The sequence below is a fragment of the Oncorhynchus mykiss genome, chromosome 32, assembly GCF_013265735.2.
Source record: "Oncorhynchus mykiss isolate Arlee chromosome 32, USDA_OmykA_1.1, whole genome shotgun sequence".
Classification (NCBI taxonomy): Eukaryota; Metazoa; Chordata; class Actinopteri; order Salmoniformes; family Salmonidae; genus Oncorhynchus; species Oncorhynchus mykiss.
In genome coordinates, this window is record NC_050572.1 from 25,714,136 (window position 1) to 25,739,595 (window position 25,460).

The following is a 25,460-nucleotide window of genomic DNA, read 5'->3' on the forward strand; positions in this document are numbered from 1 at the left end:
TCTGTGTGCAAATGAGGTAGGATAAGGGAGGTAAAGCAATAAATAGGCAAGAGTGGTGAAATAATTACAATATAGCAATGAAACACTGGAGTGATTGATGTGCAGAAGATGAGTGTGCACGTAGAGATACTGGGATGCAAAGGAGCAAAATAAATAATATAACAGTATGGAGATGAGGTAGTTGGATGGGCTATTTACAGATGGGCTATTTACAGGTGCAGTGATCTGTGAGGTGCTCTGACAGCTGGTGCTTAAAATTAGTGAGGGAGATATGAGTCTCCAGCTTCAGTGATTTTTGCAGTTCGTTCCAGTCATTGGCAGCAGAGAACTGGAAGGAGAGGAAATTAGGAATTGGCTTTGGGGGTGACCAGTGAAATATACCTGCTGGAGCGCGTGCTACGGGTGGGTGCTGCTATGGTGACCAGTGAGCTGAGATAAGGTGGGGCTTTACCAAGCAAAGACTTATAGGTGACCTGGAGCAAGTGGGTTTGGCGACGAATATGAAGCGAGGGCCAGCCAACGAGAGCATACAGGTCACAGTGGTGGGTAGTATATGGGGCTTTGGTGAGAAAACAGATGGCACTGTGATAGACTGCATCCAATTTGCTGAGTGTTGGAGGCTATTTTGTAAATGACATCGCCAAAGTCTAGGATCGGTAGGATAGTCAGTTTTACAAGGGTATGTTTGGCAGCATGAGTGAAGAATGCTTTCTTGCGAAACAGGAAGCCGATTCTAGATTTAATTTTTGATTGGAGATGCTTAACTTCTTGGCACACCCATCCCATCAGCGGGATCATTTTCGTCAACATCCACTGAATTGCAAAACGCCAAATTCAAATTAATTTACTATATTTAATTTTCTTGAAATCACAAGTGCAATATAACAAAACACAGCTTAGCTTGTTGTTAATCCACCTGGTGTGTCAGATTTCAAAAAAGCTTTTCGTGGGAAGGTATCCAAGCGTTTATGTTAGGACATCTCTCTCAGCAGACAAAACATTACAAACAGCTAGCAGCAAAGTAGATTGGTCACGAAAGTCAGAAAAGCAATAAAGGGAATCGCTTGCCTTTGATGATCTTTGGATGTTTGCACTCACGAGACTCCCAGTTACACAATAAATGTTCCTTTTGTTCCATAAAGATTATTTTTAAATCCAAAAACCTCCATTTGGTTGGCGCGTTTTGTTCAGAAATCCAAAGGCTCCAGCGGTCACGACGGGGCAGAGGAAAATTCCAAATAGTATCCGTAAAGTTCGTAGAAACATGTCAAATGTTTTTTTTAAATCCATCCTCAGGTTGTTTTTACAATAAATAATCGATAATATTTCAACCGGACCGTAGCTTTTTCAATAGGAGTGAGAGAAAAAATGTCTGCTCCAAGCTGCAAGGGCATGCAAAACTCTGCTGGCACCCAGTCATCCACTGACGCGATGTGATCTTTCTCGCTCATTCTTCAGAATAAAAGCCTGAAACTATGTCTAAAGACTGGTCACACCATGTGGAAGCCATAGGAAAAGGAATCTGGTTGATATCCCTTTAAATGTAGGGAAGGCATGCAATGGAACAGGGAGCTTTCAAAATAGAAGGCACTTCCTCTTTGGATTTTCCTCAGGTTTTCGCCTGCAATATCAGTTCTGTTATACTCACAGACAATATTTTTGACAGTTTTGGAAACTTTAGATTGTTTTATATCCTAATCTGCCAATTATATGCATTTTCTAGTTTCTGGGCCTGAGAAATAGGCAGTTTCATTTGGGTATGTTTTTCATCCAAACATCAAATACTGCCCCTACACTCAACAGGTTAATGTGAGTCTGGAAGGAGAGTTTACAGTTTAACCAGATACCTAGGTATTTGTTGTTGTCCACATATTCTAAGTGAGAACTGTCCAGAGTAGTGATGCTGGACAGGCGGGCAGGTGCGGGCAGCGATTGGTTGAAGAGCATGCATTTAGTTTTACTTGCAGTTAAGAGCAGTTGGAGGCAACGGAAGGAGAGTTGTATGGCATTGAAGCTCTTCTGGAGGTTAGTTAACACAGTGTCCAAAGAGGGGCCAGAAGTATTCAGAATGGTGTCGTCTGCGTAGAGGTGGATCAGAGAATCACCAGCAGCAAGAGCGACATCATTGATGTATACAGAGAAGAGAGTCGACCCGAGGATTGAAACCTGTGGTAACCCCCATAGAGATTGCCAGAGGTCCGGACAACAGCCCTCCGATTTGACACACTGAACTCTATCAGAGAAGTAGTTGGTGAACCAGGCGAAGCAGTCATTTGAGAAACCAAGGCGGTTGAGTCTGCCGATAAGAATGTGGTGATTGACTGAGTCGAAAGCCTTGGCCAGGTCGATGAATACAGCTGCACAGTATTGTCTCTTATCGATGGCGGTTGTGATATCGTTTAGGACCTTGAGCGTGGCTGAGGTGCACCCATGACCAGCTCGAAAACCAGATTGCATAGCAGAGAAGGTACGGTGGGATTCTAAATGGTCGGTGATCTGTTTGTTAACTTGCATTTCGAAGACATTAGAAAGGCAGGGTAGGAAAGATATAGGTCTGTAGCAGTTTGGGTCTAGAGTGTCAGCTTTCCAGTCTTTGGGGATCTCAGACGATACGAAAGAGAGGTAGAACAGGCTAGTAATAGGGGTTGCAACAATTTCGGCTGATAATTTTAGAAAGAGAGGGTCCAGATTGTCTAGCCCGGCTGATTTGTAGGGGTCCAGATTTTGCAGCTCTTGCAGAACATTAGCTATCTGGATTTGGGTGAAGGAGAAATGGGTAGGCTTGGATAAGTTGCTGTGGGGGTGCAGGGCTGTTTACTGGGGTAGGGGTAGCCAGGTGGAAAACATGCCGTAGAAAAATGCTTATTGAAATTCTAAATCATCATGGATTTATCGGTGTGTGCAAGAATGTGCAAGCCAGCAGGCGGGCTACAAACAGGCAAATAACGGCACAGTACAACAGTGGTGTGCAGAAAGGCATCTCTGAACGCACAACGTAGAGCACCAAAGCAGGTTCCACTCCTATCAGCTACAAACAAGAAGAAGCGGCTCCAGTGGGCATGCCATCCCCAACACTGGACAATTGAGGAGCGGAAAACCATTGCCTGGTCCGACGATTCCCGGTTCCTGTTGCGTCATGCTGACGGCAGAGTCAGGATTTGGCCAAGCAGCATGAGTCCATGGCCCCATCCTGCCTTGTGTACAGGCTGGTGGCGGTGGTGTACTGGTGTGAGGACGTTTTCCTTTGCACATTGATATTATTTTAGCAACATGCCCCAGAGAATTCAGTATGTTCTGAAGGCAAAGGGGGGTTCGACCCGGTACTAGATGGGTGTACCGAATAAACTGGCCACGGAGTGTATATAATCTGTCAGTGTCTTTTGCTGTGTCCGTCACATATTTTGACAGAATTTCCAAACCAACCTTGCAAAAAACTACTAAATAGTTTTGATACAAATCTTTTGACCCTTTTCCCAATTCTCTATTGATGCAATATTAAAGATATTAAACAGCGTAGTCAGCTGCCGCTTCTTGAAATGCTTCTGTCCACTATTGGATCTGCTGGTTAATTTCCTGTCAATGTAGTTATCAACCGTAACCATCTTCTGCTACCAGCTACCTGTCACTCAACCTGTGATATCGGCTAGAAATATTGGCATCATATCTGAGGATCATTCTATAAATAACATCAGAACATAGCAGGCAGGGAGGTGTCATCAGCAGTCAGTAGGATACTATGGCTAAGTCCAACATTCTATTTTGACCAGGGTCATAAGCAGTGTACTATGTATGGAATAGGGTGCCATTTTGGATCCACTCTGTTTAAATGCCAAAAGGGGCTGTCTCAGAGTCAGGTCAACCTTGACAGAGGACAAGATGACACATGATATATCAGCAGGTGGGGCTGTAATAACCTGTGAATTGTGGGTAAATACAACTGACTAAGAGGTGGGTGGATACAGATCCACCCAGAACAGGTTTTCAATTAAAAAAGGCAATTTCGCAGGCGCTGAGGTGAAAGGGTTCTGACTCCAATATCAGAGCTCCGATTAGATTAGCATAATTGCCCCCCTTGTATAAAACCTGATTTAGCATGTGCTAATCTTAATTTGACAATGTGTCTCTGGTATCGCTGTGATGGGCTAGCTAGGTGGAGGGTTAGGAGGGGGGCATGTGTGTAATGGGTTGGGTGGGCCAGGGGTCCGGATGTTGTTGATGAGAACAGAGGACAGGTCACTCACAATCACATTTAAAATTAGATGTCATCTGCTTTCTTCCCTGACTGAGTTTTTTAATTAGCTAGTTTGCACTTTACCACACAGAGGTGGACTCGGTGACTAAGACACACACAGATACACACAAGCTCTGACACCTGTTCTATGCTTATAAATAGGTGTTTGATGTGTTTTATTTTTTCTTGTGGTTATCCCATGCTAATGAACCTCCCATTCTTGTTTCAGGAGACGAGAATGAACTGCATCCGGATTGCCCGTAAAGGTACATTCAGATCGTTCCCTTCTATCTTCATTATTGAGAGGCTTTGAGAAATAGACTACATAAGAATGCTTTCTGGCAAAGCAGTGTTTACATGTTCTGTGCTTCATGATGTTTCACAGACACTCTGATGCGTTTTGAAAGATGAAGCTGAGAGAGAGCGAGAGAGAGAGGGGAGAGAGCGAGAGAGGGGGGAGAGAGTGTGAGAGAGAGGGGGGGAGAGACCCTGTAGAAATTAGATTCCTTCTTCTCCCTTCTTTCTCTCTTCCTGCATTCTTTCTGTTATTTGATGCATCCTGACATCAAGAGCACACTAGAGAAGGAAGCCCTGTAGAAATTGGATTCCTTCCTCTTCCTACTCTCTCTCTCTCTCTCTCTCTCCCTGCACTCTGTTATTTGAAGCGTCCTGACATCAAAGAGTCTCTCTTCGCCATTGTCTGCTGGCACTACACCCCATCAGGACAGAGGATCTGTGTGTGTGTTCAGAGGATGGTTCTCAGAAGCATATTTATAATACCCTTAATTTGGTATGTGGTGGTGACAAGGTGGCATGGTGGAAGGAGGAAGGGAGAGAGGAGAGATTGGTGCTGTTCCAGTTTCTGTGGTGGTGGGAAAGAGAGGTTCAGGAGGCAGGGTACTCTGGCATTCTTTATTTTTTACACACACACACACACACACACACACACACACACACACACACTCTCGTTCTGTCTTTGCTTGTCTTATTGTCTGTCTGTCCGCCTCAAGCTTCTTCTCTCACTCTCTCATTATACAACCTTTCTTTATCTCTCTCTAACACGCCCACACACATGCACACATATAACATGTTCCTCTCACACATTTATTTTCCCCTCTCTCTTTCACTCCCCCGTCTCCCTCTTTCACCCCCCCTCTCTCTCTTTCACTCCCCCCTCTCTCCCTCTCCCTTTCACTCCCCCTCTCTCCCTCTTTCACCCCCCACTCTCTCTCTTTCACTCCCCCCTCACTCTCTCTCTTTCACTCCCCCCTCTCTCCCTCTCCCTTTCACTCCCCCTCTCTCCCTCTTTCACCCCCCTCTCTCTCTCTTTCACTCCCCCCTCTCTCCCTCTCCCTTTCACTCCCCCTCTCTCCCTCTCTCTTTCACTCTCTCTCTGTGACTGCGTAATGAAAGGATAGAGCTCATGTCAAGTGTGAAGCAGGGAGACCGATGGGGAAAGAGACGGGCCGCTTAAGGCAAAACCGTTACAATTATTGACATGTTGAGGAAGTGTATGCTGGCGACGGTGTCTCAAAATGGACAAACGGTACTATTGCTGCTTTTTTTCTAGTTTTTGAAGCGAAGGCCATTGAAGGGAGTGCGCAAGCACACTCGTTCGGTTCAGCTAGCCAAGGAGGCTAGGCGCCAGCCAAATTGATGCATGCTGATGTCTTTAGAAGACTAGTGTCACACCTCAGGTGTTCCAGGCTGACACCAGCACAATATCTGATTAATGACATACTAACACTGGCAGATGAAGATAAAATGTATGTCCTGTCCGTCCCACCACCTTTCGTTCCTCCTCCCACCATCCTAATCTTTTTTCTCACACACATTCTCTCATAGATTCTCTCTCCACTTACTCTCTCTGTCTCTCCCTCCACCTTTCCTCCATGCAGAAAGTTTTAGTGGTGTAAACTTTTGCATGACAACGTGCTTCCTACAGCAGGAGTCAATAAGAACACAGTGATTCACACACACATTAGTAAAGTGGACTTGGAGACTGCAGAGAGAGCCAGCTAGCTAGCAGAGCTACAATCATCTGCAATCCAGATTTCAGCAGGCCACACTCTGTTTTCCTGAACAGGCTTTTAAGGCTCAGGCAAAATTACCCACCATGCCGACAAAATATTATGCCTTAGTGGGAGGGAGAGAAGAAAACATGGATGCTATTCAAATTGGTTGTGCTGTAGCTAACTGGTAGAAAGGGATTGAGAGAGAGTGAGCAAAACAGAGAGAGAGAGATGGTAAACGAGAGAGAGATGGCAAAAGAGAGATTTTTTAAATGGTAAGTGAGCTGACGGAGAAAGGACCACATCCAGCTGAAAGGATAGAAGGACGGATGGTGAAAATAGGTAGCTCATTGGTTTTGGCTTTGTGCCTCCAGTGATAGACCATTTCATTCACTTTCCTTTTTGTTTACCCATCAGAGAGAAGACTTTTAATTAAGCGTGTGCCTGCAGGTGTACAGGATTATAATTCTCAACCAATTCTTTCTCTAGTCGGTCAATAAACATTTCTGGAAAATGACACCACGGAAGCTCTAAATTCACCATGAGAGAGATGTCATGCTGTTATAGCTCTGATGGAAATGTAGAGACACAATGAACACTGTGAGACTATGACATAGTGGGGCAAAAAAGTATTTAGTCAGCCACCAATTGTGCAAGTTATGAGCAAAAGTTATTGTGCAAAAGATGAGAGAGGCCTGTAATTTTAATCATGGGTACACTTCAACTAAAGAAAATCAAGAAAATCACATTGTAGGATGTTTTATGAATTTATTTGCAAATTATGGTAGAAAATAAGTATTTGGTCAATAACAAAAGTTTATCTCAATACTTTGTTATATACCCTTTGTTGGCAATGACAGAGTTCAAACGTTTTCACACACTTTTGCTGGTATTTTGGCCCATTCCTCCATGCAGATCTCCTCTAGAGCAGTGATGTTTTGGGGCTGTTGCTGGGCAACACGGACTTTCAACTCCCTCCAAAGATTTTCTATGGGGTTGAGACCTGGAGACTGGCTAGGCCACTCCAGGACCTTGAAATGCTTCTTACGAAGCCACTCCTTCGTTGCCCGGGCGGTGTGTTTGGGATCATTGTCATGCTGAAAGACCCAGCCACGTTTCATCTTCAATGCCCTTGCTGATTGAAGGAGGTTTTCACTCAAAATCTCACGATACATGGCCACATTCATTCTTTCCTTTACACGGATCAGTTGTCCTGGTCCCTTTGCAAAAAAACAGCCCCAAAGCATGACGTTTCCACCACCATGCTTCACAGTAGGTATGGTGTTCTTTGGAAGCAACTCAGCATTCTTTGTCCTCCAAACACGACGAGTTGAGTTTTTACCAAAAAGTTATATTTTGGTTTCATCTGACCATATGACATTCTCCCAATCTTCTTCTGGATCATCCAAATGCTCTCTAGCAAACTTCAGACGGGCCTGGACATGTACTGGCTTAAGCAGGGAGACACGCCTGGCACTGCAGGATTTGAGTCCCTGGCGGCGTAGTGTGTTACTGATGGTAGGCTTTGTTACTTTGGTCCCAGCTCTCTGCAGGTCATTCACTAGGTCCCCCCGTGTGGTTCTGGGATTTTTGCTCACCGTTCTTGTGATCATTTCGACCCCACGGGGTGAGATCTTGCGTGGAGCCCCAGATCGAGGGAGATTATCAGTGGTCTTGTATGTCTTCCATTTCCTAATAATTGCTCCCACAGTTGATTTCTTCAAACCAAGCTGCTTACCTATTGCAGATTCAGTCTTCCCAGCCTGGTGCAGGTCTACAATTTTGTTTCTGGTGTCCTTTGACAGCTCTTTGGTCTTGGCCATAGTGGAGTTTGGAGTGTGACTGTTTGAGGTTGTGGACAGGTGTCTTTTATACTGATAACAAGTTCAAACAGGTGCCATTAATACAGGTAACGAGTGGAGGACAGAGGAGCCTCTTAAAGAAGAAGTTACAGGTCTGTGAGAGCCAGAAATCTTGCTTGTTTGTAGGTGACCAAATACTTATTTTCCACCATAATTTGCAAATAAATTCATTAAAAATCCTACAATGTGATTTTCTGGATTTTTTTCTCATTTTGTCTGTCATAGTTGAAGTGTACCTATGATGAAAATTACAGGCCTCTCTCATCTTTTTAAGTGGGAGAACTTGCACAATTGGTGGCTGACTAAATACTTTTTTGCCCCACAGTATGTGCATAGAAAATGGTTGACTCAATGAACTTCCAGCTAGCTATTAGCTGAGGTAATTGGTGTGTTTTCTAAACATGTAGGCCAAGTCTGTCTTTCCACCCTGGCTGCACCAACTGTCGCTGGTTAGTTAGCGGCTTAAAATCTTCTTCCTTATCCAAGCCTGTTACCTATTATGGAACATAGTCAGGGACAAAGGCAGAGCTGCACTTCACTACCATGCATTATCTCTTCATCTCTCTCGCTCGCTCCCTCCCTCCCTCCCTTCCCCTCTCTCCATACCCCCCCCCCCCTCCCTAATACAGTCTTGTGGTATACAGAAGACTATCACTCTAACTTGTCTCTCCTTTGTAGCTGCCTGTAAGGACCATAAAAGGGGTCTGTTCAGCTGGCTTTAGTTCAGCAGGCTAACACAGTGTTGTCTCTCCCCTGTAGGTGCCTGTAAGGACCATAAGAGGACCCTGGAGGTGTCCCAACATGCAGAGGACATGGGTCTGATCTTGGGGGCCTGTGCTGGGGGACTGGTGGTCCTTATTCTGCTGCTGGGGGCCATCGTCATCGTCGTCAAGAAGGGGTAAGTGGAGGGGTAGGGGTATGGGTGAGTGGAGGGGTGTGTGTGTGTGTGTGTGTGTGTGTAACGGTGATTCTGATCATGAGGTGGTCCAGAGAGCTGCCTGTGACTAAATGCATCCTATTAGGGAAGGAATTTCTCTATCACCTCTTGGCAGGCTTAGTCCAACTCCATTCAATTAGGAATTAGGCAGGTAATGGGGAGTATATTACTTCCAAAACTGCACACATGGCACCGTATTATTCATGAAACATGGTGCAGTTATAGTTGCCAAACTTTTTCCGGTATAAGTATTTATATTTTTTGGCTGCAGCACACCTATCCCAGAAACTCTATACACTCCAACATCATTGGCCAAGTTCCACCAGGAAATACTGTCTGGCAGTACTGTACTCTCCTCTCCTCCTTTATTCCTCCTCTCACCTTTTCCTCTACCGTTATATTAGCAGAGCAACACTCAGTGTGCAGTATTTCATCAAGGGCCACGATATCCCATTGCTCTTTCAAGTCAAAGCAGATTTAATAGCAGCATCTGGGTTGGTGTGCAGTGCACAGTGAACACAGTGCCTGTGGTTGAGCCATTCATTGGAGAGGAAGGTTGTTGCCTTTCCGATAGAATTACCACCTCAGGTTTTTGCATGATGAAGGGAGTGGAGCTGGGATGCACGTCAGAGAAGCAGTCACTAGGAGAAGAGTCATAGTGACCGAAAATGGTTGATTATGTAAACACAATGGCAACCAACCACTAGTAGAACGTGGAGCTAACTGTACCTTGGTTGACAGCTGTATGTGTACCTGTGCTCCCTGGCATATTAATCTATTTAGCTAGGAACCCAGTCAATGTCAAATTAAATCAAACTTTATTTGTCACATGAGCTGAATACAACAAGTGTGGACTTTACTGTGAAATGCTTACATACAAGCCCTTAATCAACAATGTAAATAGTCCAGTGGCCATTGGATTAATTGTTCAGCAGTATTATGGCTTAGGGGTAGAAGCTGTTAAGGAGCCTTTTGGTCCTAGACTTGGCTCTCCGGAACCGCTTGCCGTGCGGTAGCAGAGAAAACACTCTATGACTCTAGTGACTGGAGTCTCTGACAATTTTTGGGGCTGCCCTCTGACACTGCCTAGTATATAGGTCCTGGATGGCAGGAAGCTTGGCCCCAGTGATGTACTGGGCTGTACGCACTACCCTTTGTAGAGCCTTACGGTCAGATGCCGAGCAGTTGCCATACCAGGCTGTGATGCAACCAGTCAGAATGCTCTCGATGGTGCAGCTCTAGATCCTTTTGAGGATCTGGGGACCCATGCCAAATCTTTTCACTCTCCTGAGGGGAAAAAGTTGTTGTCGTGCCCTCTTCACGACTGTCTTGGTGTGTTTGGACCATGATAGTTCGTTGGTGATGAGTTTGAACCTTGAAACTCTCGACCCGCTCCACTACAGCCTTGTCAATGTTAATGGGGGTATATTCGGCCTACCTTTTCCTGTAGTCCACGATCAGCTCCTTTGTCTTGCTCACATTGAGGGAGAGGTTGTTGCCCTGGAATCACACCACACAGTTGTACTACATGTTATCTGCTACTCCATGGTCGCTTGCCTTTCCACCATTCATATACAGGTAACTGCCAAAATAAAGGAAACACCAACATAAACATCTTATAGGCTGTTGGGCCACTACGAGTCAGAGCAGCTTCAATGCACCTTGGCATAGATTCTACAAGCAACTGGAACTCTATTGGAGGGATGTGACACCATTCTTCCACGACAAATTCCATCATTTGGTGTTTTGTTGATGCTTGTGGAAAACGCGGTCTCAGGCGCCACTCCAGAATCTGTCATTGTGTTCAATTGGTTTGAGATCTGTTGACGGAGACGGCCATGGCATGTTTACATCATTTTCATGCTCATCAAACCATTCAGTGACCACTCGTGCTCTGTGGATGGGGGCATTGTCAACCTATAGCTGGGGAATTAGTCATGTTAGCCAAAATAATGGCCCTGCCCAGCATTTTTAAACATGACCCCAAGCATTATGGGAAGTTAATTGTTTAATTTACTCAGGAATCATACCTGTGTGGAAGCACCTTCTTTCAATATACTTTATATCCCTCAAGCATTTCCATTTTTCCATTTCACTCAAGCGTTTCCATTATTTTGGCAATTACCTGTACATTTCAACATTTAATAATGGACATTTTTATTTTGCCTTGCTGAAGGCCACCTCACTAACCATGGCTCCTCCTTTCACCTCTGTTTTCTTTCTCTTCTCTCTCTCTCTCCTCATCTATCCTCTCCTCCTTTCTCCATGCTAATCAGAAGGGACTTCTATTCTGACTCTTACTACCCGTAAGTGACTCCTCCCTAGTCTCTCCCTCCACCCTTTCATTCTGGCGCGATCTTCACCTGCTTTCCCTCTGTAGCCCTGGAAGATGACACTCATAGGAGATAAGCATCTCCTCCACCTCATCCCCTATATACCTCTCATGTCTCTCCTCTCTCCCTCTCTCTCTCACACTCTCGCTCTCTCTGGGCCTCCTGCTACTATCACAAAATCTTCCTTTATCTCCCTCTCCTCGACTCAATCCCTTATGTTTTTCCTTCCTTCCAATCTCATCTCCTTGACCTCAACCCCCCTCCTACTCGTTTCCCTCTCCTTGACCTCAACTCCCCCTCCACTCGTTTCCCCATCTCCTTGCTGTCTCCTTATTTCGATCTCTCTCTTATTCTTCCCTCCTCTTTATATTCCCTCTCCTCCTCTCTTCTCTTCTCCCCCTCTCTCCTCCTCTCTTCTCCTCTCCCCCTCTCTCCTTCTCTCTCCTCCTCTCTTCTCCTCTCCGCAGCAGGAAGAAGGTAGCGCTGAACAAGGCAGCCATGTCGTACCGTCAGGAGAAGACCAGGAAGCTAGGTTCTTTGGACTGCAGCATGACAGAGCAGAGCACCTTGCAGCAGGACGAGCGCACCGCTAACTCCTTCATGGACGCCCATACCTGCAACACACGGAGTAAGAACCAAGATTCAAGAACACCATGAGCCCTGAGAGAGAGTACAGCTGATAGTATATTAGTCTGTAGGCTAACCCTGTGCCTCCTACACAGACAGACAGACAGACAGACAGACAGACAGACAGACAGACAGACAGACAGACAGACAGACAGACAGACAGACAGACAGACAGACAGACAGACAGACAGACAGACAGACAGACAGACAGACAGAGAGAGAGAGAGAGAGGGAGAGGTAAATACAATGTTCCAGCTGTGCAGAGACAGGTGCTCTACTCCCTGCACCACAGAATATATCCTGCTACAAGTACACTAGCTAGGCTACAATCTGTGCCCTCTATACACACACTGTCAAGTACATTAGTGTGTAGACTCTATGCCACCTAGTATATACACACTTTCAAGTACACTCTCTAGGCTACAGCCTGTTCCCTCTGTGCCCTGTATACACACACTGCTAAGATAAAGTACCATCTTCAGTTTCTCAGACTTTCTAGCTGTGTTTACTTCTCTGTGAATATCCGTCCTCCTCTTTCTCTCTCTCTCTCGGTCTGTCTCTTCTCTAACGATTGAAATATTCTGTCGTGCCAGTCAATCTCCTCCATACATACAATATGTCTCCATAGAGATACATGCTTTTCCTTGAGCTGCCTGACGGGCTGAGCAGAGTGTCAGTTTAGTGTTGTGTTGAGCAGTTGGAGGTTGACCTTCAGTCATTCACTGAGGCCCACACTTGAATAGAATAGCATATACTGGCACTTATATAACATATGTTATTTTGTGTAATGGTTAACACGTGTGTATGTACATTTGCGTCCGTCTTTGTGTATATGTCTGGGTATCCATCTTTGTGTGTTTGTGTGTCTTGCGTGCGTGCCGTGTTAATGCATGTGTATGTCTCCTCTAGACGAACAGAGGAGTTCAGTGAACGAGTCCAGCAGCCTGTTAGGTGGTTCCCCTCGACGCCACTGTCGTAGGAAGAGCTCTCCGTACCACACGGGTCAACTTCACCCCGCGGTCAGGGTGGCAGACCTCCTCCAACACATCAACCAGATGAAGACTGGGGAGGGATACGGCTTCAAACAGGAGTATGAGGTGAGAGAGAGTGATGGAGGGGTCTGGGAAGGGGGGGGGGGGGGGGGGGGGGGGGGGGGGGGGAGAGAGTTAAGAATTAAGATGTAGCATCCTTTGGGATTCAATGATGTAATTTTGGAGACAGAAGGCATTTTAATATCATTTCTCATCTCTGAGTCCCAATGGCTTGTGTGTTCGGTAGGCTGCTGCTGGAGGCTTATTTTAATAAGCAGCATTCAATATAAACCTATAGTGGCTGTTTTATACCATCTCTCAATGTAAAGCTATTTCATTCTTCTCATATCTCTTTCAGATCTATTTGTATTTTTACCAAGAGTATATTAATTAAATGGCTTTCAAAAAAAATGTATTGTTCTCTTTGTGATTTACTTCAAAATCCCTCTATTCACCCAGTAACATTTAGCTTTTATTTTTACCTGAATCCAAACCTCCAGGATTCCAGATGTGCTTTTCGATTCAGTAACCCCCTGAGGGCCCAACAAATTCCCCCTTCTGAAATCAATACCATGGTTGCTTTTTCACTCCTCCATCGCTTTCCCTCTCCTCCCGTCTTGCTCCCTTAGTCCAGTCTGTCGCCTGGAGAAATAAAGGAGATGAAGGAAAGATCCGTGGGAGACTGGTGTGTGTGTGTTTGTGTGTGCGTGTGATGTATGTATCAGTGTGAGAATGGCTGTAGGACTTCATAACCCTTATTTCCCACTGGGCTGCTGAGGCGGCCATTGATCAGGCATGCCGCAAAGGACTGTGGGAGTTTATAAATGGCACTACTGGGCTTCAAGACTGGCTCAGATAGAACAAGGCTGAAGTCAGATAGCCATAACCAGATTACAACCAACTGGTTAGACTGTCAGGTTAGATCCAATCCTCCTCGGGGCTTCTGCCCAGCAGGCAAAACTGGTTGAAGTGATGTCATTACAAACCAGATTACAACAATGATTTATATTCATCACTGGATTAGAACCAGTTGACATCATTTCAACGGGGCTTCAGACATCATTCCTCGGGGCTTCAGGGGAGATAAAGAACATTGATTGAAACAAAGAGAATTTCCTTCTGACAATCAGCAGCTGAGACCCTGATGCATGATATAGGCGTGCAAAAAAGTCTGTCTATGGGCTGGTTCAATGTTAGTCACGCTCTGCTGTAAGGTGAGTGAGAAGAAAAGTGAAATGGAAAGAGGGAAGGAGAGAAAAGAAGAATGAGAGAGGCATCATGTCTTCTCTAAACAGGATTAGGTATGGTATTACCTGTGTAGGAGCGCGGTGCAGGTGTAATCCTCTGATCAGCATGCTGCCCCTGTCCCTGCGCTGTAGGTGGACGGCCGCCCCACGCTGCGATTGGGCCGGAGCTGATGAGGGTCTTAGTGTGCCAGGTTTGGAGCGCCTGGATGTGCCCGGTAAAGCAGCCAGGAGATAAACCTGACTTAGCGTTGGAACGCGTGAACGTGCCACAACATGGACGCTACCGCCGCCATTGTAAAGCGTTTTACACTAGTGCCGGCTGTCGGCCATACACCTGATTAGACTCGTTTTCAGCCTAATACTTTTTCCACTTAAATTAACGATGGTACTTTTCAATTCGCTAGCCAGAAAAACGTCTGCATAGCCCTCGCCCACTAGAATGAATGATATGCATCTTTTAGCGATCTATTGAGGCGGCAGGGTAGTGGTTAGAGCGTTGGACTATTAACCGGAAGGTTGCAAGTTCAAACCCCCGAGCTGACAAGGTGCAAATCTGTTGCTCTGCCCCTGAACAGGCAGTTAACCCACTGTTCCTAGGCCATCATTCAAAATAAGAATTTGTTCTTAACTGACTTACCTAGTTAAATGAAGGCAAAATACATTAATAATAATTGATAGGACAAGTGCCTGTCAGTTACAAAGGGAGTTAGGCCCGGGAAATACTGCTGTCCTGCCTCTTGGAACCTGGGTGTATGTGTGTTGCGTGCACTGTTGTTGCAGTCAAATTTCTTTACACTGCAGGACTTTGCACGTCCCGTATAATGTGGTAATGATGAGTTGAAATCCACTTAGCGTATTGTTTTCTGGCTCATTCATTTTTTACATTGTGTGTGCAGGGTCTGACATTAACGCTGGCCCGGGACCGGTAAAAACAAGTTTTGGGCCAGTAAATCTGGCCCGATTTTCAGCATGTTTTTGAATTCCAGTGCTCTGTTGCAGTCTACAATTGAAGACTACATGCGGAAATGTTATGCTCTTTGTATTTCAGCAATATGATTGGCTGTTCATTCCAAGCTCCTGTGAGTCACAACTTCTCGAGCAGTACTTGAGTTGATGCCTTCACATGTCAAGCCCAGTAGAAATTCTGTTCGAGCTAGTAGACGTTTTTTTTTTATTTTATTTTTTTACAATTTTCTACATTGTAGAATAATAGTGAAGACATCAACATTATGAAATAACACATAAGGAATCCTGTTGTAACCAAAAAAGTGAATAATGTAGTAACCAAATCAAAAATATTTCACCAAGGAGAGTGATGGAGTGCTGCATCAGATGACCTGGCCTCCATAATCACCCGACCTCATCCCAATTGAGATGGTTTGGGATGAGTTGGACCGCAGAGTGAAGGAAAAGCAGCCAACAAGTGCTCAGCATATGTGGGAACTCCTTCAAGACTATTGGAAAAGCATTCCTTGTGAAGCTGGTTGAGAGAATGCCAAGGGTGTGCAAAGTTGTCATCAAGTCGAAGGGTACCTAATTCAGAATTCAAATATGAAATATATTTTGATTTGTTTAACACTTTTTTTGGTTACTACATGATTACACATGTGTTATTTCATAGTTTTGATGTCTTCACTATTATTCTACAATGTAGAAAATAGTCAAAATAAAGAAAAACCTTGAATTTGTTGACTGGTACTGTATGTCCATGGTCTCACATCCGTACAAGTAAACTAAAGATCTTGTTTGTATTTTTGATACAAGCTGACATATGACATTGTGGATCATACTGTGGATCATTTAGCTATTTGATTTGGAATTTTAGGACCCCTCAAGGTATCAAAAAATACATTCAAAAAATTATTCGACAACATTTTGAATTTGGCCTTACCACTATAGCCCAGAGAAATGCAACGAATAACACATTCATAAATGGTAAAAAAATACAGTCAAAAAATGTATCATAAGAAACAAGGTTTTGAAATGTTTTCCTATATCTAGTAGATATACGAAATCTCAGGAAATATATTGTTTTGTTTTACACATACTGTATTTAACCCCTTTTTTGGGCAGGCACAAAACGACCTTCATCCTCATAAAAATAAATTCAACCGGTACTGGTTACATTCAGAAGAGTCCTATGACAATTGTGAAGATCTGTTCATGAGAATCTCCACTTTCCACAGTAATGTCACATTAGTTTGTATTCCAAATGGTTCGGAGGCTACAAACAGAAGTTGGCACATAGACTGACACTTGTGGTGGTCGTGGAGAAAAACAGAGACCACCATCGTGTTTGTGAGAAGAGCGATTTTCGGGGTATCTCACGGTCTGTCAAACATCTCTCCAACTCTGCCATCTTTCACGACAGATGCAGAAGTGCAATATCAGCGGATGCGGTAGATTGAGACACGACAAACACTTCAAAACCTGGTTTCTTATGATACACTTGACTGTCTTTTTTTCCATTTATGAATGTGTTATTCAATGCATTTCTCTGGGCTATGGTAGTAAAGGCCAAATTCAACATTTTCTCAAATCATTTTTTAAATATATATTTTTATATCTAAAGGGGTCCTAAAATTCAAAACCAAATGATCCATAGTATGACCATATTGAAACATTGCCATATGCCTGCTTAGAATCATAGGTCCAACCGTTCAGATGCTACAGACATTTTCGTGAGAAGACAGATTTTCGGGATGTCTCGTGGTCTGACAAACACTGCTCCAACTCTGCCAACTTTCATGGCGGATGCGGTAGATTGAGACACATCTAATGCAAAAACCCAGATATCTCTAGATTAAACGGATGAATTTTGATGGGGATTTTTGTATTATGTTACTGTACTTAGATTAACGCACCGGTGCGTCAATTGACTCTAGGGGGTTAAAAGGAAGCTTGAAGCCCATGGAAGTCGACAGACTCTTACAGGGTTCTTTAAAAGCCCAGTGCAGTCAAAATGAAAATGTTCCTGTGTTTTATATCGTACTGTACAACAGCTGTTGAAACTAACACTGTAAAAGTGTGATAAAAAAAAAGCAGTGTTATGATTGTGATAGCTGCTATTTGAAATTACAATACAGCATTCAAGTGTACCATTGGACACCAAAATAGAGTTTGGCTGCTCCATGTGTTGTGGAAATCACTGTGTTCCTTCGCAAACACGTCTGTCACGCTCACTCAGTCACTCATTCTCTCTCTCGCTCTCGCCCTACTCTCTAGTCTCTACTCTCTCTCTCTCATAAAGTTGATTTAGATTCAATAGATTGTATCTCGCTGTTCTGCCAGATTGTGTATATTGTGCCATAAACATCTATCACAAATGTAGCGCTTTGATTCCAAGGTATTATAAAGCACTTGGATCGCAGGCAGGCCTACTCTCCATGCGTATGGAATGAGAGGGACTCAAGCTCGCCTATTTCCCTCCTCTCCTCCTCTCATCCCCTTCTTTTCCTGTCCTCCCCGTTTCTTCCTCTCCTCCTCCTCTCGTCTCTTGAATGCTCTCCTCTCTCATCTCCTCTCCTCTCCCCCTCAAGGCCTTATCCGTCTTTCATAGCCGGGTGTCGTCTCTCAGCCTCTTCTTCCCCTCACCATGCTCTTATAGATATGTCGTGCCTATCAGAAATAAGAGCAGTGAATATGATGAAGTTAATCAGAGAACCTCAGGGTGACAGTCTAAATGAGGTAACAAAGCTAAGGAGACGTTAATCTGATGACACACTGTGTGTCCCTTGTGCTCTAGCAGTATTTAACACTCCAGTAACCAAGCTAAGTATTTCACTGTGTTGTTTAAATCTGCTGATGACACAGAATATCGCCTGTATGCTAACGATATCTCGCTGTCTTTGTGACCACTTGTTCCATCTCTTCTCAGAGCTTCTTTGATGGATGGGATGTCACCAAGAAGAAGGACAAGACTAAAGGGAGACATGACAGTTTGCTGGGGCGTAAGTACTGTTCAGACCCTCGCTCTAGAATGGAGCGGTATGGCATGTATGGAAGAGCATTTACAGGAAAGCTACTGGAACTTAAATGTGTTTACAATTAGTGTATTAATTATAACCTGTCCTTAAGTCAGTTGCTATTGACAACCACTACTTAAAAAAAAAAGCTTTGTTTTGTTGAACCTGACTTCCTGGTTAAATAAAGCTGACATAAACGTCCCTCTCCCTTGTAGATGATCGTCATCGAGTCAAGCTGCACTCCCTCCTAGCAGACCCCAACTCTGACTATGTCAATGCCAACTACATAGACGTAAGTTACCCTCTCTGTCTCTCCTGCTCTCTCTCCCTCTCTCCTGCCCCCCAACTCCAGTCTGTACAGTCTCTGCCCACAGTTGCTCCTTAAACTGAGACTCAGCTGTACGATCAGCTGTGGGAACCAAAGATATTGCAGTGACTTACGATGTAAGCATCTATGTATGTATGTGCACGAAAGTTGGCTTTACTCTATTGCAATGTGATAGCTGTGTGACAACTGCTGCAGAGATGAGTCTCATGCCTATTGTAATGCTAACTTTGTATTGTTAATTCCCGATCCCTCCATTGAGAGCTGTGTGTCTGGCCCAGTGCTAGAGAAGTGCTAAAGGAGGGGTTAATGTAGTCTCTCTCAGCAGATGTCTGAAGGCTGGCCACAGGAAGGAGAGACTCTTGGGTAATGTAGTCTATCCCGGCAGCATTTTGTAGGCTGGCCAAAGCTGGCAGGCTACTGTACAGTATCTAAGGATGTCCAGTCTATAAGAACTCCAGTCCAAAGTGTGTGAGGATGTGACATCTAGAATCTGATCAGTGTATTGTCCTGTATCTGTATCTACCTGGGGGAGTTGTGTTGTGTGTATGGCCCAGTGCAGGAGAAGTGAGAGACTCCTACTGTACTGTGTGTTTACAGGTAGTCTCTCCCAAAAACCCTCTCTTTGGCTGGCCTCAGTTGGCGGGCCAGTACATTGTGTCTAAGAATGTGACAGCGAGGATATCCATTTAAAGAGGATTGTCCCCTCGTCCTGGCATTGTCCTGTCTATCGCTGGGGGTACAGGAATGGACATGGGATTTGAGATAGATATTGTGTCAGCAACACCATAAGATTCCATGAGATCCTATAAGATCCTATAAGCTAGGAGTTTCTGTGTCCTCTGTGACAGCTGACGACTCGTCCAAAAGCTCTCCTAAGTTGACTCCGAGCTGCGTCTCTCTGTCTGTCTGATGATATCAAAAGTCTGATCCTGTTCATCTGGTGATCAGTTAGCCGGGATCTCACCTGTTCAGCTCCAGTGACTCTCATTCAGGAAACCAAGCCCAGTACCAGTTCATACCTCATCCCAGATACTATCTCTTCCAGCTCGGTGTCAAAGCTCTACAGCTAGTAATGTAGCTAGTGTTAGCTAGAATATCCAGTTTGTGTGCTTGAGCTAGGGCCAAGCATTGTGTGTGTGTGTGTGTGTGTGTGTGTGTGTGTGTGTGTGTGTGTGTGTGTGTGTGTGTGTGTGTGTGTGTATGCGGAGGCATTGCTGAATATGCACGCAGGTCAGGTAAAGGTGGCAGTCTCAAAAACCTTTTTTAGCAATTATTTCTCTTTGTTGAACACAGCCTGTTCAGTGAAGTGCCCAATCAGAGCAGGAAATAGCGTACAGCGTTCTACTGCGTTCGTCTCCCTCATTGATTAGTTGTTTCACTATTGTGTTGTTTAACAAAAGAAGATTTAAGAGAAAGAAATAACTAGAAAAGAGAAGCTAAAATGGAAAGAAAAGTAAAATGAAAAGGGAAATTTGATAGAAAATAAAAAGGTCAAATGAGCAGGTTGAGGTGAAGGGGAAGGTTTTTGTGTTAGAGCTCATGGAGAGTGTAAGGGCTCTGGTTCCATTCTCCGTTCACCCCCTCTTGTTCTATTTGAAAGTGTCATTAGCATATGGGCCCTGTGAGGACACCTGCATCATTGTTAGGGCTGTCTACACCGGTGCCTGCGTGTCGTGGCAGGACCCCTGACTAGCCTTCCTGCTAGGCTAACCCGCCCTCAGACGCCATACTAAATTATTAATGTGAGGAGGATAAGGGGATGAATGGGGGGGGGGGGGTTAGGGTTGTATCCTAGTAAAAGTGTAGCATGTTTGGTTCACTTACTGTTCCGTGACCACTCCGCACAACACGAAGTTGAAGAAAAAGCTTGGGTTTCTACCTCTTTGCTATGGCAACAAGTGTGAGGCGTGAGGGTTTACACATTGATCCTGTGTGAAACAATCTCTCTCTCTCTCTCTCTCTCTCTCTCTCTCTCTGTATCTCTGTATCTCTCTCTCTCTCTCTCTCTCTCTGTATCTCTGTATCTCTCTCTCTCTCTCTCTCTCTGTATCTCTGTATCTCTCTCTCTCTCTCTCTCTAACCTCCCAAGTTCTCTCCTGTTCTTTAATCATAATAATTAGCTATTTTTTTCTTTGCTTCCTTCCTTCTTTTTCTCTTTCTCCTTCCATCTTTTCTCAACCTTTGGGGCTTCTTAGATCCGGATAAACAGGGAAGTAAGTACTACGACTTCTCTTTCTTTCCTATCTATCCACCCAGTCACCCTGTGCCCTCTGCGTACCCCCTTACTTCCTTCCACCTTTCCATCGCTCCATTACTTTCTAATCTCTCCGTCTCTGACCCTCCCAGTCCCAGGAACCAGCTGCTCCCCAGAGTTTAATTTAGCCAAACCTGCTCCACTACACCACTACACTCTCTCTCATCTGCAGCCACACTAGACTCACCTAGATTTAGGGATTTGTATTAGGTTTGTCTGTCCACCGTCACAGCTAGAGATGACACAAAGCGTGTCTAACTGCAGGCAAGTCTGTCCCAATAGACAGAACCAGCAGTTAGAGCTTTATATTACATATGACACCTGCCCCCCATCAAAAATGGCACAAAGGAATCAATGGGAGCAGAACAGTCTAGTGTTGCTTCCTAAATGGTACCCTATTACCATCACACTGCCCTATCACCATCACACTGCCCTATTACCATCACACTGCCCTATTACCATCACACTGCCCTATCACCATCACACTGCCCTATCACCATCACACTGGCTGGCCCTCGCTACATATTCGTCGCCAGACCCACTGGCTCCAGGTCATCTATAAGTCTTTTCTAGGTAAAGCTCCGCCTTATCTCAGCTCACTGGTCACGATAACAACATCCACCTGTAGCACGCAGTCCAGCAGGTTATTCTCACTGGTCATCCCCAAAGCCAACACCTACTTTGGCCGACTCTCCTTCCAGTTCTCTGCTACCAATGGAACGAATTGCAAAAATCGCTGAAGCTGGAGACATTTACCTTACTAACTAAACATCAGCTATCTGAGCAGATAACCGATTGCTGCAGCTGTACATAGCCCATCTGTAAATAGCCCACCCAATCTACCTACCTAATCCCCATGTTGTTTTTATTTACTTTTCTGCTGTTTTCCACACCAGTATTTCTTCTTGCACATCACCATCTGCTCATCTATCACTCCAGTGTTAATTTGCTAAATTGTAATTACTTCGCTACTATGTCCTATTTATTGACTTACCTCCTCACGCCATTTGCACACACTGTATATAGACTTTCTTTTTTTAATCTATTGTGTTATTGACTGTACGCTTGTTTATCCCATGTGTAACTCGGTGTGGTTCTTTGTGTTACACTGCTTTGCTTTATCTTGGCCAGGTCGCAGTTGTAAATGAGAACTTGTTCTCAACTAGCCTACCTGGTTAAATAAAGGTGAAATAAAAAAATTAAAAATAAAATATCATCACACTGCGCTACTACAATCACACTGCCCTATTACCATCCCACTGCCCTATTACCATCCCACTGCCCTATTACCATCCCACTGCCCTATTACCATCCCACTGCCCTATTACCATCCCACTGCCCTATTACCATTCCACTGCCCTATTACCATTCCACTGCCCTATTACCATCCCACTGCCCTATTACCATCCCACTGCCCTATTACCATCCCACTGCCCTATTACCATCCCACTGCCCTATTACCATCCCACTGCCCTATTACCATCCCACTGCCCTATTACCATCCCACTGCCCTATTACCATCCCACTGCCCTATTACCATCCCACTGCCCTATTACCATCCCACTGCCCTATTACCATCCCACTGCGCTACTACCATCACACTGCGCTACTACCATCACACTGCCCTATTACCATCCCACTGCCCTATTACCATCACACTGACCTATTACCATCACACTGACCTATTACCATCACACTGCCCTATTACCATCACACTGCCCTATTACCATCACACTGCCCTATTACCATCCCACTGCCCTATTACCATCACACTGCCCTATTACCATCCCACTGCGCTACTACCATCCCACTGCCCTATTACCATCACACTGCCCTATTACCATCCCACTGCCCTATTACCATCCCACTGCCCTATTACCATCCCACTGCCCTATTACCATCCCACTGCGCTACTACCATCACACTGCGCTACTACCATCACACTGCCCTATTACCATCCCACTGCCCTATTACCATCACACTGACCTATTACCATCCCACTGACCTATTACCATCACACTGCCCTATCACCATCACACTGCACATTACCATCACACTGACCTATTACCATCACACTGCCCTATTACCATCCCACTGCCCTATTACCATCCCACTGCCCTATTACCATCACACTGACCTATTACCATCACACTGCCCTATTACCATCCCACTGCCCTATTACCATCACACTGCCCTATTACCATCATTACATTACATTATTACACTGTCCTATTACCATCACACTGCTCTACTAAATCACACTGCGCTACTACCATCACACTGCCCTATTACCATCACACTGCCCTATTACCATCACACTGCTCTACTACCATCACACTGCCCTATTACCATCCCACTGCCCTATTACCATCATTACATTACATCATCACACTGCCCTATTACCATCACACTGCCCTATTACCATCATTACATTACATCATTACACTGCCCTATTACCATCACACTGCTCTACTACCATCACACTGCGCTACTACCATCACACTGCCTTATTACCATCACACTGTGCTACTATCATCACACTGCCCTATTACCGTTACACTGCCCTATTACCATCACACAGCACTATTACCATCACACAGCACTATTACCATCAGACTGCCCTACCCTATTACCATCACACTGCCCTATTACCATCACACTGCCCTATTACCATCACACTGCCCTACCCTATTACCATCACACTGCCCTATTACCATCACACTGCCCTATTACCATCACACTGCCCTATTACCATCACACTGCGCTACCTTTGGCCAGTCTATTACCTATATAGTTAATTACTTTTGGCCAGTCTATTACCTATATAGTTAATTAATTTTGGCTAGAGCTCAGTTATGCCCTGAGGGCAGTAGAGACCCATGCAGAGAAAACATGCAGGACCAAAGCCTGGATAGATACACACACCTTCAGATCAGACACTGCAGGGACTACTAGAGCATGTTCACAGGCAACACACTCACTGCCACACCCTGAACATTACATGTAAGACTCAGGTCTGTTTTCAACCGGTTTTCTGTCCCTGAATCACATTCTGTTGGATGTTTCTCACACATAGATTTTCATATAGTGTTTTGGCTAATCTTCGACTGTGTAGTGGGCTATCTATCTAGGCCAACTAGCTGTGGAAGAAGAGAACATGTAAAGTGGGAGGTTGCCAACTTCAAACATGTCTTGGCTTTCTTCTTGTGGCCACTTGCTTTCTGTCCCATCATGTTGTGGCGCTGTGATGAATTTTATCATGGTTTATGTGTGGTGGGGAGCATGAGATAAAAGTATATTTTTATTCAGTTCTTTTTCATCCATTTTGAATTTCACACTACTCGATGTGATGCTGTCTGCTCGCTGTAGGTGGAAGGTGGTGGTTGCCTAGGTGACAGACAGGAAGCACACACACACAGACACACACGGTTAACCATCTCCCCTCCTCTCCTCTTTGTGTGGCATGGCACTTGTGGAATGGGGTGTATGTGTGTGTGTGTGTGTGTGTGTGTGTGTGTGTGTGTGTGTGTGTGTGTGTGTGTGTGTGTGTGTATTCCCTTACAGCCAGGCGCCCTGATGGGATCATGCCCAGGGCAGGCGGATTTGTCTTGCTTTACATTCTCCACACAGAGAGAGAGTGAGACCATGAATAGCCATCCCATCTGACAGTGTCCAGGCTGGATCATAGCAGCACTAATACATCCCCCAGGAGAACATACAACGGCAGATCAGTCAGTGTCAATCGGCTGAAATTGCTCCTGGAGTCACAGATCTGTCACTGCTTTTGAACCAACTCCTAATCCCGCTGCATGCAAAGTAGTGTCAGTGGCAGAGACAGAGACTGAAATGGAGCTCGCTCACGCTGCTGGAAATGACCGCTTTGCCTCAGACAGTGTCAGATGAAAGCTGAAATTATTATAATTTCCCTTTTGTAGTTTATTATTGCTCTATACCTGAACAGATAATGGTAAAATGCTGCCTGAACAAAGAAGCTAATTGGTAGGAAGCTGCCCATTGAGAAGATTACGGTCCCTCTCTCTAGACAATTATGGCCGTTGTAGAGAATTGTCCTTTAGCTACCTGTTATTGGTCCTATTTTTACAATATGGAAATATTATAATATGAAAACCAATTGGTATTATATCTAGGTGGAAGATGAATACAACGCAAGCTCCACTACATATACAGTGTCATTCAATACCAGATGGAAATGAAGAAAGGATATGGAGGGAGGGGGATGGGGGTGGTTCTGTACAGTGGCTCCAGGGACTGGTCTTTACACTGTGCTACTCTGATGATCAACTCTCTCTCTCTTTCTCTCTCTTTCTTTCTTCCTCTACATCTATTTTTCTTGTTTTACAGGGGTACCAGCGATCAAACCACTTCATAGCCACCCAAGGTGAGTGCCATTGGATCAATAACTGCTAAAATACCGTATTCTGTGTGTGTACTGTATGTATGTATGTGCATGCGCAGCCATGCTCCAAGTTGTTGATGTTAAAATAATGATTTGAATTATTAATGTGTAAACACCAGTGGAGGTTGCTGAGGGGAGGACGGCTCATAATAATTGCTGGAACGGAGTAAATGGAATGGCATCAAACACACTGAAACCATCTCCAAGCTCTTTATC

General features: G+C 44.7%; 1 protein-coding gene across 10 annotated transcripts in view; it reads left to right on the forward strand.

Annotated features, from left to right (window-relative positions):
- The window catches only part of LOC110489412 (receptor-type tyrosine-protein phosphatase U), a 288,775-nt gene that overhangs the window by 218,092 nt on the left and 45,223 nt on the right, over window positions 1–25,460 (forward strand). For 4 of the 10 annotated variants that reach the window (XM_036970735.1, XM_036970740.1, XM_036970737.1 and 1 more), the window contains exons 14-22: window positions 4,461–4,497; window positions 8,865–9,003; window positions 11,319–11,348; window positions 11,843–12,003; window positions 12,912–13,099; window positions 18,158–18,230; window positions 18,461–18,537; window positions 20,769–20,786; window positions 25,190–25,226. In XM_036970735.1, coding sequence (XP_036826630.1) covers window positions 4,461–4,497; window positions 8,865–9,003; window positions 11,319–11,348; window positions 11,843–12,003; window positions 12,912–13,099; window positions 18,158–18,230; window positions 18,461–18,537; window positions 20,769–20,786; window positions 25,190–25,226 — 760 coding nt within the window. The remainder of the gene's footprint in view (window positions 1–4,460; window positions 4,498–8,864; window positions 9,004–11,318; window positions 11,349–11,842; window positions 12,004–12,911; window positions 13,100–18,157; window positions 18,231–18,460; window positions 18,538–20,768; window positions 20,787–25,189; window positions 25,227–25,460) is intronic. The other 6 variants (XM_036970738.1, XM_036970742.1, XM_036970736.1 and 3 more) reach the window with 5 other exon arrangements.